The 15,493-nt window shown below is 37.5% G+C and overlaps 4 protein-coding genes across 4 annotated transcripts; all 4 read left to right on the forward strand.

The window, feature by feature from the left end:
- Nucleotides 1-1,568: 1,568 nt before the first annotated feature.
- On the forward strand, nt 1,569-2,875 carry LOC311301602 (green-sensitive opsin-2-like; the record flags this gene model as incomplete). The annotated part of the gene is made up of 5 exons (XM_084426853.1): nt 1,569-1,911; nt 1,992-2,160; nt 2,281-2,446; nt 2,529-2,768; nt 2,855-2,875. 5 exons carry the CDS (start codon nt 1,569-1,571, stop codon nt 2,873-2,875), a joined length of 939 nt encoding a protein of 312 aa, XP_084282979.1.
- Nucleotides 2,876-4,046: 1,171 nt separating this feature from the next.
- LOC311300748 (green-sensitive opsin-1) lies at nt 4,047-6,417 on the forward strand. The gene is made up of 5 exons (XM_084425253.1): nt 4,047-4,460; nt 4,543-4,711; nt 4,789-4,954; nt 5,050-5,289; nt 5,480-6,417. The coding sequence occupies exons 1-5, from the start codon at nt 4,100-4,102 to the stop codon at nt 5,588-5,590; spliced, it is 1,047 nt and encodes a 348-aa protein (XP_084281379.1). The 5' UTR covers nt 4,047-4,099; the 3' UTR covers nt 5,591-6,417.
- A 1,217-nt stretch (nt 6,418-7,634) lies between these two features.
- On the forward strand, nt 7,635-9,731 carry opn1mw2 (opsin 1 (cone pigments), medium-wave-sensitive, 2). Its single transcript, XM_084425252.1, has 5 exons — nt 7,635-8,059; nt 8,138-8,306; nt 8,505-8,674; nt 8,802-9,037; nt 9,218-9,731. The coding sequence occupies exons 1-5, from the start codon at nt 7,699-7,701 to the stop codon at nt 9,326-9,328; spliced, it is 1,047 nt and encodes a 348-aa protein (XP_084281378.1). The 5' UTR covers nt 7,635-7,698; the 3' UTR covers nt 9,329-9,731.
- Nucleotides 9,732-9,800: 69 nt separating this feature from the next.
- On the forward strand, nt 9,801-13,533 carry opn1mw3 (opsin 1 (cone pigments), medium-wave-sensitive, 3). The gene is made up of 5 exons (XM_084425251.1): nt 9,801-11,397; nt 11,508-11,676; nt 11,965-12,130; nt 12,222-12,461; nt 12,595-13,533. Exons 1-5 carry the CDS (start codon nt 11,037-11,039, stop codon nt 12,706-12,708), a joined length of 1,050 nt encoding a protein of 349 aa, XP_084281377.1. The 5' UTR covers nt 9,801-11,036; the 3' UTR covers nt 12,709-13,533.
- Nucleotides 13,534-15,493: the final 1,960 nt, after the last annotated feature.

The raw sequence follows: 15,493 nt of genomic DNA on the forward strand, positions 1-15,493 counted from the left end.
CGTGATGAAATATATAATTGAGTGTCATCAGCATAACAGTGGAAATTAATTCCATGTTTTCTTATAATATTACCAAGTGGCAGCATATATATTGAGAATAGCAGAGGGCCTAACACAGATCCTTGCGGCACTCCATAGTTTACTGACGTTATCTTCGATTTTTCCCCATTTAAACAGACAAAATGGTAGCGGTCTGATAAGTACGATCTAAACCAGCTTAATGCCTGTCCATGAACACCAGTGTAGTTTTGAAGTCGATCTAAGAGTATTTTGTGATCTATAGTGTTGAACGCAGCGCTAAGATCGAGTAAAACTAGTATTGAGATACAGCCTTGGTCAGAAGCTAGAAGTAAATCATTTGTAATTTTAACGAGCGCAGTTTCTGTGCTATGATGCGGCCTGAATCCTGACTGAAATCTTTCAATAGATATCATTTTCTTGCAAGAAAGAGCACAATTGAGCGGACACAACTTTTTCTAGTATTTTAGACATAAATGGAAGATTTGAAATGGGTCTGTAATTTGCTAGGTTATTATGATCTAATTGTGGTTTCTTAATGAGAGGTTTTATAACTGCCAACTTGAATATTCTTGGAACATGACCTAAAGTTAAAGACGAGTTAATAATATTGAGAAGAGGCTCTTCCACTACAGGTAACACTTCTTTCAGTAGTTTAGTGGGTATTGGATCTAATAAACATGTTGTTGGTTTAGATGCAATGATACGTTTATTTAGCTCTTCCTGTCCTATAGTTGTAAAGCGCTGTAGTTGTTCTTGAGGGGCGATAATTGAGGCTGAATCATAGGACAGCATTAAAGATTGTACATTTACAATTGTGTTTCTGATGCTTTCTATTTTCTCAGTGAAGAAATTCATAAAATCATTACTACTGCACTGTAACGGAATATTTTGCTCAGATGTCTGTTTTGATGTCTGTTTATTTGTTAGTCTAGCCACGCTGTTAAATAAGAACCTTGGATTATTTGGTTATTTTCTATTAGTTTGCGGAGATGCTCAGCCCTGGCTGCTTTTAGGGCCTTTTTATAATGTGACATACTGTCTTTCCACGCGATTCTAAAGACCTCTAAATTAGTTTGTTTCCATTTACGCTCTAAAGTACGAGTTTCTCTCTTGATAACATGCGTAGCACTGTTATACCATGGTGCTTTAGTTTTCTCTCTAACCTTTTTTAATCTAATTGGTGCAACACTGTCTAATGTACTAGAGAAAATGGTGCTCATAGTGCTAGTCATTTCCTCTAGTTCATCTAGTTCTGCTGAGATAGATCAGGTAAGCTATTTGAGAATCTATCTATAGTGGTTGGAAGGATTGTTCTGCCTGGTCGATAACGTGGCGCAACATGACAAATTAGAAGGTTCATATCAAAAAGAAGGTTCAAGGTAAAGAGGTAAAAAGGCCGTAGACAAATCTCCTTACTGGCCACTGGGAAGCCCTCCTCATAGCCTAATGTTTCACCTGGGAAATGTATATAAGGACGCAGATGAGTGTTGTAGCTTAACTGTCACACTGGACTCTTCTGGTTCAAGTTTGAACTTTTCTGTTTGAGAATGAATGGCACAGAGGGTAATAGCTTTTACATCCCAATGTCCAATAGGACTGGGCTCATCAGGAATCCTTTTGAGTACACCCAGTACTATTTAGCAGAACCATGGAATTTCAAGGCTTTAGGTTTCTACATGTTTTTACTGATCATTTTTGGTTTACCTATCAACGGGCTCACATTGCAAGCTCAACACAAGAAACTCAGACAGCCGCTCAACTACATTTTGGTCAACTTGGCTCTTGCTGGCCTTTTTGGATTCACGGTTTCTTTCTACTGCTCGTGCGTTGGCTATATGGCAGTTGGGCTCACTGGTTGCATGGTAGAGGGATTTTTTGCAACACTTGGTGGTAAGAAGCAAAGAAAAAACAATTTGGTCCCAAGAACTGTGATATACTGTTAACTTTACTCTCTCGCCCTGTACTAACAGGTCAAGTGTCTCTTTGGTCTCTGGTGGTGCTCGCTGTTGAGAGGTACATTGTTGTGTGTAAGCCAATGGGAAGCTTCAAGTTTTCTTCAAACCATGCGTTGGCGGGCATTATTTTCACATGGATCATGGCCAGAAGTTGTGCTGTGCCCCCACTTTTAGGCTGGTCCAGGTAAATCTCTTTTATCGAATTACTAGATATTGTAACCCACAGGAGGTTTTCTTATTGTGATTACAAATATTTGGCAAACTTAAATGAGCTAAAATCTTCTAACATTTTTTGTTAATGCAGATACATCCCTGAAGGTATCCAGACATCATGTGGACCAGATTACTACACCCTTAATCCGTTGTACAATAATGAATCATATCTCATTTACATGTTCACCTGCCATTTTTGTATGCCTGTCACTACAATCTTCTTCACCTACGGAAATCTTGTCTTCACGGTCAAAGGTGTAAGTTTACTTAGTCCATTTACATTTCAATACTGTCATGAACAATATTGCATCACTATTTTGGTTTTCACCAAATCTTTAGGCTGCAGCTCAACAGCAGGACTCAGCGTCCACCCAGAAAGCTGAGAAGGAAGTGACACGTATGGTCGTCATGATGGTTTTGGGCTTCTTGGTAGCTTGGGTTCCCTATGCTAGCTTTGCTGGCTGGATCTTTTTAAACAGAGGGGCTGCCTTCTCGGCACAAGGCTTCGCAATTCCTTCCTTTTTTTCCAAAAGCTCTGCCTTGTTTAATCCCATCATATATGTGCTGCTCAACAAACAGGTACAAGCTCTTAAATTATGTCTTAGCTGAAGCCTGGAATCATTTTATGTTCATGTGCTCATGAATGATTCTGTGTTTCTTTTCAGTTCCGTAGCCACCCTCTTTAACCTGAGTCCTCAAGCGTGTCCACCAGTAAAACAGAAGTGTCCTCAGTTTCTCCAGCATAAACGCGCCTCTCTGCCTTTGCAAAGTCCTGCTGAAACAATGAAGATCGGTCTTGTCAAGTTGTATTTATGAAGCATGTGGATATTTATCTATTCCTTCTCTTCAGTGAATTTCAAACTTAAACTCACCAAATCTGCTCATCACTGTTATGAACGGCTTTGCTGGATTATGTACATGTATGTTTCCCTATCTTAAGTTAAAAAAAAGCAAATAAAAAGATCAAACATTCTGTTAAATATATAGGTTGATTTATTTGCATGTATTAATATTTGTAAGAATTTTTACAGTTTTAAAAGCCATACAAATCTCAAACGTTTTCTAACATCCGTTTTTCTGTTCATATGCACATTCATCACATACACACATTCTTATGTAAATTTTCTTTGAATACTTGTATTAAATAGCTGTATAAATAAATAAATGCATGCTTGCAAACAGAACATTGAACTCTTGTTTTCTTTCTCTTAATATTTTAAGATAGCATACACATTTGGTTAGGTTATAGGTGGCTTGAAAGAAGAAAAAAAAATTATAATGTCTGGAATTCTGTCTTCTCCATAATCCTCTTATAATGAATTTGCCAACTGGATAATTGCATGCTGGCAAACAAATGATTAACTAATAAATCCATTTACATGTCAGTTCATGAAGCCATTCTTAAACTGATTTTCTGACTGCCTTTTCAGTCTAATAGATGTGTAGATGCGTAAACATGATGAATGATATTCAGTAATGTCTTAAAATATTTTTAAATGAACTAAGATTTAACATGAAAGATTTAAGGCATACAAGGAGCTTGTAGTGTATGAAAGCTTGAGGAGGTGGAAGTCGCATGAATGAGATGAAGAATTGTGAGCACACTTGGACTTTCAGCTTACCTCAGTGGCTTAAGATGCTGCTTAAGAATTGTGCAAAGCTAAAAAGTAATCCTTATAAGAAGAAATGGATATCATGCTTAAAGGGAGGGACAAGCCCCAAGGTCCAATCAGTGGCTGTTATGAACTTCGATCTGAGCCAAATAATCTTACTGGTGACACCCGGTTCCAGTTTTGGTCTCCTTAGAAGAGTACATAAGCATGCCTGTTGCTGTCCACTTGGGGTTGACCATCTCTTGAGTTAGCAGCTGCTCATATTTTAACTTTAGATTTAATTTGAACAAGGGCAGAATGAATGGGACAGAAGGGAGTAACTTCTACATTCCCATGTCCAATAGGACTGGGCTTGTGAGAAATCCTTTTGAGTACACCCAGTACTATTTAGCAGAACCATGGAAATTCAAGGTTTTGGGTTTCTACATGTTTCTACTGATCATTTTTGGATTACCCATCAATGTTCTAACCTTGGTGGTTACAGCTCAACACAAGAAACTTCGGCAGCCACTCAACTACATTTTGGTCAACTTGGCTTTTGCCGGCACGATTATGGCCATCTTTGGATTTACAGTTTCCTTCTACTGCTCACTTATGGGCTACATGGCTCTAGGTCCACTTGGCTGCGTAATGGAAGGTTTTTTCGCAACAATTGGAGGTAAGTGATAACTAACAATCCATGTGGATGTCTTTTTAAAGCAGTGCATTCCAGTGGACTAACTTCTAATTCCTGTCAACAGGTCAAGTCTCTCTTTGGTCTCTGGTGGTGCTTGCAGTTGAAAGGTACATCGTGGTGTGCAAGCCAATGGGGAGCTTCAAATTCTCCTCAAACCATGCAATAACAGGCATCGCTTTCACGTGGGTTATGGCCAGTAGCTGTGCAGTGCCCCCACTTGTGGGCTGGTCCAGGTAATTGCACTGAAACAGTTTGCAAAATTACTTGAAGATCTGCTTACTGTTGCTTAGTATCAGTACTGTTCTTCCAGGTATATTCCAGAGGGGATGCAGACTTCATGTGGACCAGATTACTACACATTGAATCCTGAATTTAACAATGAATCTTACGTCATGTACATGTTCAGCTGCCATTTTTGTATACCTGTAACCACGATTTTCTTTACCTATGGCAATCTGGTCTGCACAGTCAAGGCTGTATGTATAAGTTTAAATCATCAATGCTTAAAAATATCTTCCACATACACTAGATGGACACACTGCATCCCTAACTGGTTCTTCATAAATTTCAGGCAGCAGCTCAACAGCAGGACTCAGCGTCCACCCAGAAAGCTGAGAAGGAAGTGACACGTATGGTCATCATGATGGTTTTGGGCTTCTTGTTGGCTTGGGTTCCCTATGCTAGCTTTGCTGCCTGGATCTTTTTCAACAGGGGGGCTGCCTTTTCGGCACAATCTATGGCTATTCCTGCCTTTTTCTCCAAGACTTCAGCCTTGTTTAACCCCATCATATATGTGCTTCTCAACAAACAGGTGAGTAATATTTTCACAGAACAATACTTATTTTACAAGAAGTTATTTTACAATGTTTTCACAGCATATTACTTCCGTGGATTAAAAAGTAAAAAGAAGTTTAAAGTATTAAAATATGTTAATATTGTTGTAATGATTCCCTTTGCACTTTAAATATGGAATGAATTCAGTTTCCCCATCTCATTCACAGTTCCGTAGCTGCATGCTGAACACCCTTTTCTGTGGCAAGAGCCCTCTTGGTGATGATGAGTCCACGGTGTCAACAAGCAAAACAGAGGTGTCCTCAGTGTCTCCGGCATAGATTAATCTTCCTATCTGCCTATACTCTGTGCGCCATCATACAAATGGAATGAGTTCACAGACATGCAGTATATCGCTGACCAAATGGCTAAATGGGCTTGGTAACAGACTCTGTAACTGCTTTTTTTTTTTTTTTTTTTCAAGACCATACACATCCATTTTATGGCATTTAAGCAATATAATTCAAGAATGACTGGTTCTGAAGTTAAAGAAAATGTTATATTTACTGGATTTATGGATTAATCTACTTTAATTTTTTCTCAATAAAGAAATATTTGAACGTGTTTTGCACAATATCCCGTCTACCCATGTACCAATATAATTTCTGTTCTGAATGAGGTCATTATTTTTTTGTCATTCTATTGTCTGTACTTTTCTGGCTTGATCAGGTCAGTTTCTGTAAATATTTTATAAAATGCTTAGTACATTTAAATAAAAGCATGCATTCAAAATTTGTCTTATTGTTTATTGTCCTTGTTTTAACTGGTTATTGTCACGAACTGTCAAGGATCTGAAAGGGGACCCAGGTGCAGAATAGCTGTGAAGGTTGTATTTTTTTACTAACAAGACTGTAGACAGGGCACAACAAGGAGAGTGAGGTGTGAAACAGTTGAAATGAAACAAGAGGCAAACTAAAACCTGATGTAAATAACTATGGAAAGAAAACTAGAACTTACAAACAAATAAAATTAAACAAAGAACAAACTTGCAGGCAACTAGATACTGGAGAAAAATCTTAAGTAAAAATGAAATCAAAATCAAAAGATAAAAACAAAACAAGACAAAGGGGCAAACTAACTTGAGCAAGACTAGAAAAAAAATTAGCAACAAGGATACACTAGACCTGAAGCACTTTACTGGAACAAGAGCAGAGATAAACTGCACACACAGGCAAGCGAACAGGAACACACATTATACAAATATTATATAATATAAAGGGACCAGAACACATGAGGATCAGGTGAGCACAATTAGTGAAACCAGAACTAGACGTGGACTAAACAAGGGGGCATGGTAACTGGAAATGAGGAGGTGGGACAAGAGGAACACATGGCAAACACAAACAAAGACAAAACCATGTGCTCAAGGACAAGACAAAGAGGGAAACATTAAACAGTGACAAGGCGGACAAGACTGTCAGGGCAGGAACCTGACAGGTTACTATTTTTTTTAAAGAACTTAACATGAATGTAATTAAAAAAAATTGTATTCCACCCTTTCTAATGAAGATATATCAACCTTTCAGTGATCAGTTCTTAAAAGAACCATATTTTTCTTAATGTGAAGTACATTTTAATAATCTAAAGAACCCCTTTTCCACTATAAAGAACCTTTTGTGCAATAGAAAGATTCCACGGATATTAAAGGTTCTTCATGGAAGAGTGTATATATATATATATATATACATTGTTTGCTTCCTTTTTCTTTCCTTAATATATATTAAATTCATTGATGTTTTCCTCAATTTTTCATGAAGTATAAGCTTCATGCTATTTGTGCACTTGCTCGTGAGCTGCTTTAAAACAGTTTCTACAATTTATGCAAAGGCATAAAATAAATGCAAATAGATTAATACTTTGTTTTCCCTCCCCTCCTTTAGTAATTCAGTAACAAAATCCAGTCAGTTGTTTCAAAAATAAAGACCATCCTCTTGGCATCACTGCAGTCATAGATCAATTGTTTAATTTTACATTTTAATTTTACATAGTTATCATTCTGGTTTACTCTTGACTGTGGTGGTCAAACACGTCCAGGATTCAAGTGTGCAGACAGGGGCTTGTGAAAATGTAAGTGCTGTATGCAGCCCATTCCACTGGATTATCTCTCATCCTCGAGTAAGAAAGATTACACGGTCAAAGATTTGAAACCCTAATCCCCATGAGAGGGGATGGATATCATATCAATCCTGGTAATGAGCCAAGTAGATTCGTTCCAGTTGGTTATGAAGTCTGGTATCCGCCAAATCGTCTTAAAGGTGACACCTCTGTTAATTGTGAACTCTGCTAAAGGTATAAAAGCAGGTGCCTGGAAGTATTTGTGGAGTACACTTTTGCTGGTGGTCTCTTGGCAAGCTTGCAACACCTCTGCTCTTGGCTCCTCTTCAGCAGGATGAACGGCACTGAAGGAAACAACTTTTACATTCCTATGTCCAACAGGACTGGGCTAGTGAGGAGTCCTTATGAATATACGCAGTATTACCTGGCAGATCCATGGCAATTTAAGGCACTTGCTTTTTATATGTTTTTGCTGATTTGCTTTGGGCTACCGATCAATGTGCTGACGCTGCTGGTCACAGCCCAGCACAAAAAGTTGAGGCAACCTCTAAATTTTATTTTGGTAAACCTGGCTTTCGCTGGAACAATTATGGCCCTTTTTGGATTCACGGTTACATTCTACTGCTCTATTGCTGGTTATATGGCTTTGGGTCCATTGGGTTGTGCTATTGAAGGCTTCTTTGCTACACTTGGTGGTAAGAAGATTTCAGCATTGATTAATATGTTTTGTTGTTTGGGATTCCATGTTTGACTCTTTTTTTTGTTGTCTACAGGCCAGGTTGCTCTGTGGTCTCTGGTGGTGCTTGCAGTTGAAAGGTACATCGTGGTGTGCAAGCCAATGGGGAGCTTCAAATTCTCCTCAAACCATGCGATAACAGGCATCGTTTTCACATGGGTTATGGCCAGTAGCTGTGCAGTGCCCCCACTTTTCGGCTGGTCCAGGTAAGTCGCTCATGCTCATTAGAGACTTAGAGACCACTCTAATCAGTGGAAAAGAGATTAAGGCTCAAATAGTAATAACACAATTCTTACATTAACTTTCAAAGTTATTAACTAATATTATATGATGTTTAACCAACTGATTGATGTCAACTAAATTATTAAGTTGTTTTAACTAATTATTTCATTCTTTCAATACAGATACATCCCAGAGGGAATGCAAATTTCCTGTGGACCGGATTATTATACCCTGAACCCAGAATTCAGCAATGAATCCTATGTCATTTACATGTTCAGCTGTCATTTTTGCATTCCAGTTACAACCATCTTTTTCACTTATGGAAGCCTTGTTTGCACAGTCAAAGCGGCAAGTGCACATCACACCACACATACTTGCAATATTTATTAAATATAAAAAAATATTGAATATATTTAAATAATCAAAATATGTCAATTTTGCATATATTTAAATATTTAAAATATTATTCTTCCAGGCAGCAGCTCAACAGCAGGACTCAGCGTCCACCCAGAAAGCTGAGAAGGAAGTGACACGTATGGTCATCATGATGGTTTTGGGCTTCTTGGTAGCTTGGGTTCCCTATGCTAGCTTTGCTGCCTGGATCTTTTTCAACAGGGGGGCTGCCTTCTCGGCACAATCTATGGCTATTCCTGCCTTTTTTTCTAAGTCCTCGGCCTTGTTTAACCCCATCATATATGTGCTTCTCAACAAACAGGTGAGCAACACTGGACTTTTAAGTAGGCATGCTTTCATCCATAAATGAATAAATTACAAACCATTCTTTTAGTCTGAGACCATTTAGTTAACCTTGAGATAGTATGACTGCACTATGAAGACGTAAATGGAATGAAATGGCTATTTCAATTCTAGCGTTATTTCTCTTTCTAATCCTCAGTTCCGTAGCTGCATGCTGAACACCCTTTTCTGTGGCAAAAGCCCTCTTGGTGATGAGGAGTCCTCGGTGTCAACGAGCAAAACAGAGGTGTCCTCAGTGTCTCCTGCATAGAATTATTTGCCAACTACGTTTTCTCAATGATTCCTTTGATGTTTTTGAGTCCACTGTCTTCAACAAGCATAAGTCTCCGTGGATCAGTTTCTGTAATGCTTTGAAAATCTCTGTAATTATCATCCAGTTGGGCCATGTACCTCTTCTCTCTCTGCCTTGGAACATATTAGTTTAAAGAAGACTTTTAACCTGACCTTGACCCAACTTTCTTAATGCAGACTCATTTCTCTATTCTCTCATGGTTTATCTCATGTCTCTCCACCAATGCTTCAACACAAAGTATACTAAATACTAAAGTACCACTAAATCTAAGCATAAGCCTCTTTTCTTGACATCATCACATCAAAAGGTCATGACCAGAACTACTTAAAACCACCCAAGGGTTCAGTGAGAAGCATAAAAATACAAAGAACTAAGTCAATGACACGATGCACTATTCTATTTATTTCATTTGTTTGTTTTTAGCTGCTTTGTCAGCTTTTTTATGTATATATTTTCTAAATGTTATACATATTGAAAAGTAGAATAATAAATACATGCATACAAACGTTGTTTTTGGTGATTTGTGTGTGTCTAATTGATGACTGATGCTGACCATGTTAAGATCTACAAACATAAAGCTACAAACTGAGATTAAAAGACAATTCATTGTCTTTATTAAACCTATAAACATGACATTTAATTGAATTTAACTGTATTGGATGTGGAGCTTGCAATTAATTTAGTGATTTATATTCTGTTTTGTATAAAGTGATTTGAATGAAATGCATATGCTAAATGATGACTACAGATGTGTGAAATCTGAAGTCAGAATGGAATGAAAATAATAAATAAATAAATATTAAAGAAAATAAATGAAAACTACAATCTCCATTGTTTGTAAACCCTTCGTCTTATTTGAAACAATTACCTTTTAATAGTATTTAATCGCCCTTAAACTTCTCCTTTAATTAAAATAACTGTGGTTTTGATTTTGAGTTATTTTTGGATAATCGTATTCCAACATTTTAAGAAAAAAAAAAAAAGGCTAAATCATCTGGAGTCATTTGACCATTACCACGTTATTTTCACACACTGATGGCATCATCCCATACATCTCATTGGAGTGACTTCTAATTGTAATTAATCAAAGTAATCTTCTAATTAATCATCCATCAACCTCATTGTCATGAACTTTGTAATACAAGATGCCACAGAACAAGTGCTTAGCACAACTATTAGACCTCCAGTACTCTAACCTCCACGACAAACTAACATAAAATTATGGGACAAGTCTTAATCTGACAGGAAATCCCCTTTAAGTGTGTTATTGTCCCTAATAAGGAAACAAGTGTATCGTGTGTGTATAAGAAAGAACAAAACATCATACAACAACAACAAAAATAAAAAAATAAAATAAAATAAATAGAGTGTTGCGTATACTCCCTCTGTACTGACAAACAATATAATTTCTTTAATACAAGAATCTCAAACATCAAAATAGTGTCAAGATTTAAAGCTTCACCGGTTGATAAGCTCAAAAGTGATTATGTCTGCTCATTCAAATCCCACATTGTAACACCCTCCCTATCTTACACTCCTGGATTTATCCCTTATAAGGAACCACAGCGGGATATATAAACACACCTGATGCACCTTTGCAAATAAAGAGCAGGTCCAACACAGCAGATCACATCCTCTTCCAGGTCTGGATCACTAGTAGGCAAAGATGAACGGCACTGAGGGAAACAACTTCTACATCCCCATGTCCAACAGGACAGGGCTAGTGAGGAGTCCTTACGAGTATCCGCAGTATTATCTTGCTGAGCCGTGGCAGTTTAAAGTGCTTGCCGTTTACATGTTCTTCCTCATCTGCTTGGGTTTTCCCATCAATGGCCTTACATTGTTGGTTACAGCTCAACACAAAAAGCTCAGGCAACCTCTCAACTTCATTTTGGTCAACCTGGCTGTGGCTGGTTCCATCATGGTTTGTTTTGGATTCACGGTCACTTTTTACACAGCAATTAACGGCTACTTTGCTCTGGGTCCAACTGGCTGTGCGATTGAGGGCTTCATGGCCACACTTGGAGGTGAGAGAAATTAATATAATGTATGTTTTTGGATTGGTTTGGTCACTAGGTATAGTTAGCTGTACAGTATTTTGGGTGCAATTGATTTTAATATTTTATTTGCTACACAGGACAAGTTGCCCTTTGGTCACTTGTGGTGCTGGCCATCGAGAGATACATTGTGGTTTGCAAGCCAATGGGTAGTTTCAAATTCTCAAACACCCACGCTTTGACAGGAATTGGATTTACATGGGTAATGGCCATGTCATGTGCGGCTCCCCCTCTGGTTGGCTGGTCCAGGTTGGTCTAATAAGACATTATGCAATTAATTAGTTCTCTGTTGTAGTGTAGAAGTGAGTACAACAAACATTTCAGCTGAATATGATACTTTTTTTTATTTTGTCAATATACAAGAATATTAGCTTACTTTTAATTTATGACTGTAAAATCTACTTTTCCCAACTAAACACATGGAATTTTGGAACTTTTATTGCATGAATATTGTTCGATTTTAACTGAATAGATTGTGCATATAGTTTTTTAAACGAGAAGAGGTTAATCTAAATTTCAGGTGCTTTTCTTTAACAGATATATTCCTGAGGGAATGCAGTGTTCATGTGGACCAGACTACTACACCCTGAATCCTGAATACAACAATGAATCATATGTTGTCTACATGTTCACCTGCCATTTTATGGTTCCGGTCACCGTAATCTTCTTCACCTATGGGCGGCTTGTTTGCACCGTCAAGGCGGTATGAAATGTCACTTTAAACATTCCTGTAAACATTCTCAATTATTGGAATACTAAAATGACATCTACCTTGTTTGTTTTTGCTCTCTTAGGCTGCAGCTCAACAGCAGGACTCAGCATCCACCCAGAAGGCTGAGAGAGAAGTAACAAAAATGGTCATCCTGATGGTTTTGGGTTTCTTGGTGGCTTGGACCCCTTATGCCACTGTTGCTGCTTGGATTTTCTTGAATAGGGGAGCTGCTTTCAGTGCCCAGTTCATGGCAATTCCTGCCTTTTTCTCAAAGAGCTCATCCATATTTAATCCTATCATTTATGTGCTGCTAAACAAACAGGTAAATCATATATCAGACTTGCTGGAATGGAAAGTAACATCCTACACATCCCATTCCCGATCTACTCCCTCAGTTATTAAAGAGTGGCAAAATGTCCCCAAAAGTGTACTAAATGAAACATTGTCTTTTACAGTTCAGGAACTGCATGCTGACCACTATTTTCTGTGGAAAGAATCCTCTTGGCGATGACGAGTCCTCAACTGTGTCCACCAGCAAGACGGAGGTGTCCTCTGTATCTCCAGCATAGACTTTTGAACCTCTCACAGATTATGTTCTTTTAGTCATTGACCAATTTGGGCATCTGAAAAAAAAGAAGAAAAAAAGAAAAGACAGTTGAATTAGTCTCTGGTTGTGTTCACTATCACATTTACTGAATTTAGAGCTCAGGGTTTATTGGGTGATCAGTGAACACTGAAACTGTGGTTTTATTTTTATGTGCCGGGAGGCACAGATTATGTTCTTTTAGTCAATGACCAAAACTGAATTAGTTGATGCATCTCATAAGGTTGTGTTCACTATGACATTAACCTGGTGGACTCACATACATTTGTTAAATAATTTTAGCCTCATAGCATAATTGCCTAAGTAATATTTTTTTTAAAAACTTAGGCAATTATGCTATGAGGCTAATGATAAGTAAAAGGCTTAAAGGGATAGTTCCAAAAATGAAAATTATCCCATAATTTACTCACCCTCAAGCCATCCTAGGGTTATATTGCATCGTTTGGCTTCAGAAGGCCTTTATTAACCCCCTGAAGCCGAATGGGTTACTTTTTTTGATGGATGGATAAATCTTAAAAATATCAGGCGATACTCACTTCCATTATAAAGCTTGGAAGATCCAGGATATTTTTTAATATAACTTCAATTGTATTTGGCTGAAAGAAAAAAGTCACATAGGCCTACACCTATGGCTTGAGTGTGAGTAAATTGTGGGATCATTTTCATTTTTTGGTGAATAACCCTTTAATGGGATTTAATGGGTTATCTGAGGTTATTTTTTATTAACTGGGAGGCTAACATTTATATCTTTGCCCTAAAATGTGTACATATTTTGTAAATAATAAAAAAGGATAGAAATAAATACTGGCATTAAAAGAGATGTCTTTGTTTCCATTATTTATTAATTGATTTAATTTTGGTTTGTTTGCACAAATATTGGCTACTGTATGATACTGAAACTGAAATTAGTTTACCATAATTTAGCATTAGTATAGCTAGTGCACACTATTTTAAATCAAGACATACAACCCACGTAGTGCTAAAATACAATACAATCCACCCTACATTCAGTTTGAAACAATCCTCTCATTAAGGCCAGAAATCTGTTTGCAATATACTGGACTGAGCTCTTTTAAAGTCTCCAATGCCTCATCAACCATTTATTGGCTAATTGAGTGTTTTATTTCATCTTTAATTTAGATAAAGTTTGCAAAACTTTGGAATATAGAAAATGTATAGTTCCTTGACTCTATTGTGTTTTGTATGGCAGACTAATAGCACCTTAGTAGACCTACTTTTGTACATTTTGCTATTGTCACGTTAGAATGGGGTTTGATCACTGCAAACGTCTAGTCATAATTTCAGAATATACTTTTTTTTTTTTAATGAAAGGGAACAGGTATATTCTGATTTTTATATATTCTGGTATATTCTGATATTTATATATGAACAGTATATTCTAATATTTTTGTGGTAATCAATGTTTTACCACAAATGCTGTTGATTAAATACATTTTAAATAAATGTTTACATACATTTTGGTCACACTTTAGTTTAGGGTCCAATTCTCACTATTAACTATTAACTATTAACTTTGACGTTGGCCTTAAAAAACTCCTAAATGCTGCTTAATAGTTAGGTAGATGTTAAATTTAGGTATTGGGTATAGGATTAATGGATGTAGAACATGGTCATGCAGAATAAGGAATTAATATGCTTTTTTAAGTACTAATAAACAGCCAATATTTGCATGTTAATAAGCAACAGGCTGATAGTGAGAACTGGACCCTATAAACTAAAGTGTTACCCATAAATTGTACCCAGAATATTCAGGTTGATCTGATCCTGCTGAACACCAGCAATTTTCTAACCATTCTGACTCCAGTCTCTGCCTAAAGGTTTTAATGTGACCAGCTCAGACAAAGAACTATTGGCCAGGTACAAGAGCAGGCATGAACAAATACAACTCCAAGAATGTTATCTCAAATAGGTCAACAGCATCTTGGCAACAAATGGTCTAATGTTATTGTCAATCAAATTACTTTGTGGAATCCAAGAAGGGTAGTAAACATTTTATTATTATGTATTAATAGTCCCTAAAATAATTTGTTTGTTCAGTTTAGTTTATCCATCGCATTGCTCTGAAGAAGGTACATTTGAGAATCAGTCATGCTGCAAATCCACAGGAATGGAATTGGGTAATCCATGGTCATGATCTTTTATTCACAGGGCAAGCTAATTTTGGACAATTTGCTGTTTGACTTAGATATGCCTTAACAACGTTTCCAGTTAGTTTGGGTGGCAAATTCTTCAGCTCAGCTGTATGACGAAAACATCAGGTGACTGTGCACGTTTGGCTAACACTTGAAGCTGTGATTGTATTTTTTGCTATTTTAAATGTTTATTTATTAGCATATTTGCTATTTTTCTTTATTTCATACTCATAAAATTGACATTTTGGATCTCGACGGACTTTCATTTGTGTTCGCGGTCTGCTTCGCTCCATGCCTGCTGCTTTGTTTCATCTGCCCACCTGACACCAGCCTGCCTGCCTGCCTGCCAGAGCGGTTGCATCTTTGCCGGTGTGGTGGTGGTGGTGGTGGTCGTGTGTTCCCGTTTGGGGTCCTGGAGTTGGCTCGGCGGTGGCATGGGAAATACGGGTCGACGAGAATGCCTCCACTTTGCAACGCATTACACAGTTTATGCCATCTTTACTGAATTCGTTTTGGACTTTTGGGTCGGACACATGCTGCTCCATATTCTCACTCCGAAGTCGATTTGACTTTCGACTGTGACTTTTCGGAAAATTG

This window comes from Rutilus rutilus, assembly GCF_951802725.1.
Source record: "Rutilus rutilus genome assembly, chromosome: 12".
NCBI lineage: Eukaryota > Metazoa > Chordata > Actinopteri > Cypriniformes > Leuciscidae > Rutilus > Rutilus rutilus.

What these genes read in the sequence shown, in the direction of transcription:
- LOC311300748 (XM_084425253.1), top strand. Translation starts at nt 4,100, where the DNA reads ATGAATGGGACAGAAGGGAGTAACTTCTACATTCCCATGTCCAATAGG. An exon ending in TTTTTTCGCAACAATTGGAG is followed by an intron (nt 4,461 to 4,542) that starts GTAAGTGATAAC and finishes TCCTGTCAACAG; the next exon opens with GTCAAGTCTCTCTTTGGTCT. An exon ending in ATGTGCTTCTCAACAAACAG is followed by an intron (nt 5,290 to 5,479) that starts GTGAGTAATATT and finishes TCTCATTCACAG; the next exon opens with TTCCGTAGCTGCATGCTGAA.
- opn1mw2 (XM_084425252.1), top strand. Translation starts at nt 7,699, where the DNA reads ATGAACGGCACTGAAGGAAACAACTTTTACATTCCTATGTCCAACAGG. An exon ending in CTTCTTTGCTACACTTGGTG is followed by an intron (nt 8,060 to 8,137) that starts GTAAGAAGATTT and finishes TGTTGTCTACAG; the next exon opens with GCCAGGTTGCTCTGTGGTCT. An exon ending in CCACTTTTCGGCTGGTCCAG is followed by an intron (nt 8,307 to 8,504) that starts GTAAGTCGCTCA and finishes CTTTCAATACAG; the next exon opens with ATACATCCCAGAGGGAATGC.
- opn1mw3 (XM_084425251.1), top strand. Translation starts at nt 11,037, where the DNA reads ATGAACGGCACTGAGGGAAACAACTTCTACATCCCCATGTCCAACAGG. An exon ending in CTTCATGGCCACACTTGGAG is followed by an intron (nt 11,398 to 11,507) that starts GTGAGAGAAATT and finishes TTTGCTACACAG; the next exon opens with GACAAGTTGCCCTTTGGTCA. An exon ending in TTGTTTGCACCGTCAAGGCG is followed by an intron (nt 12,131 to 12,221) that starts GTATGAAATGTC and finishes TTGCTCTCTTAG; the next exon opens with GCTGCAGCTCAACAGCAGGA.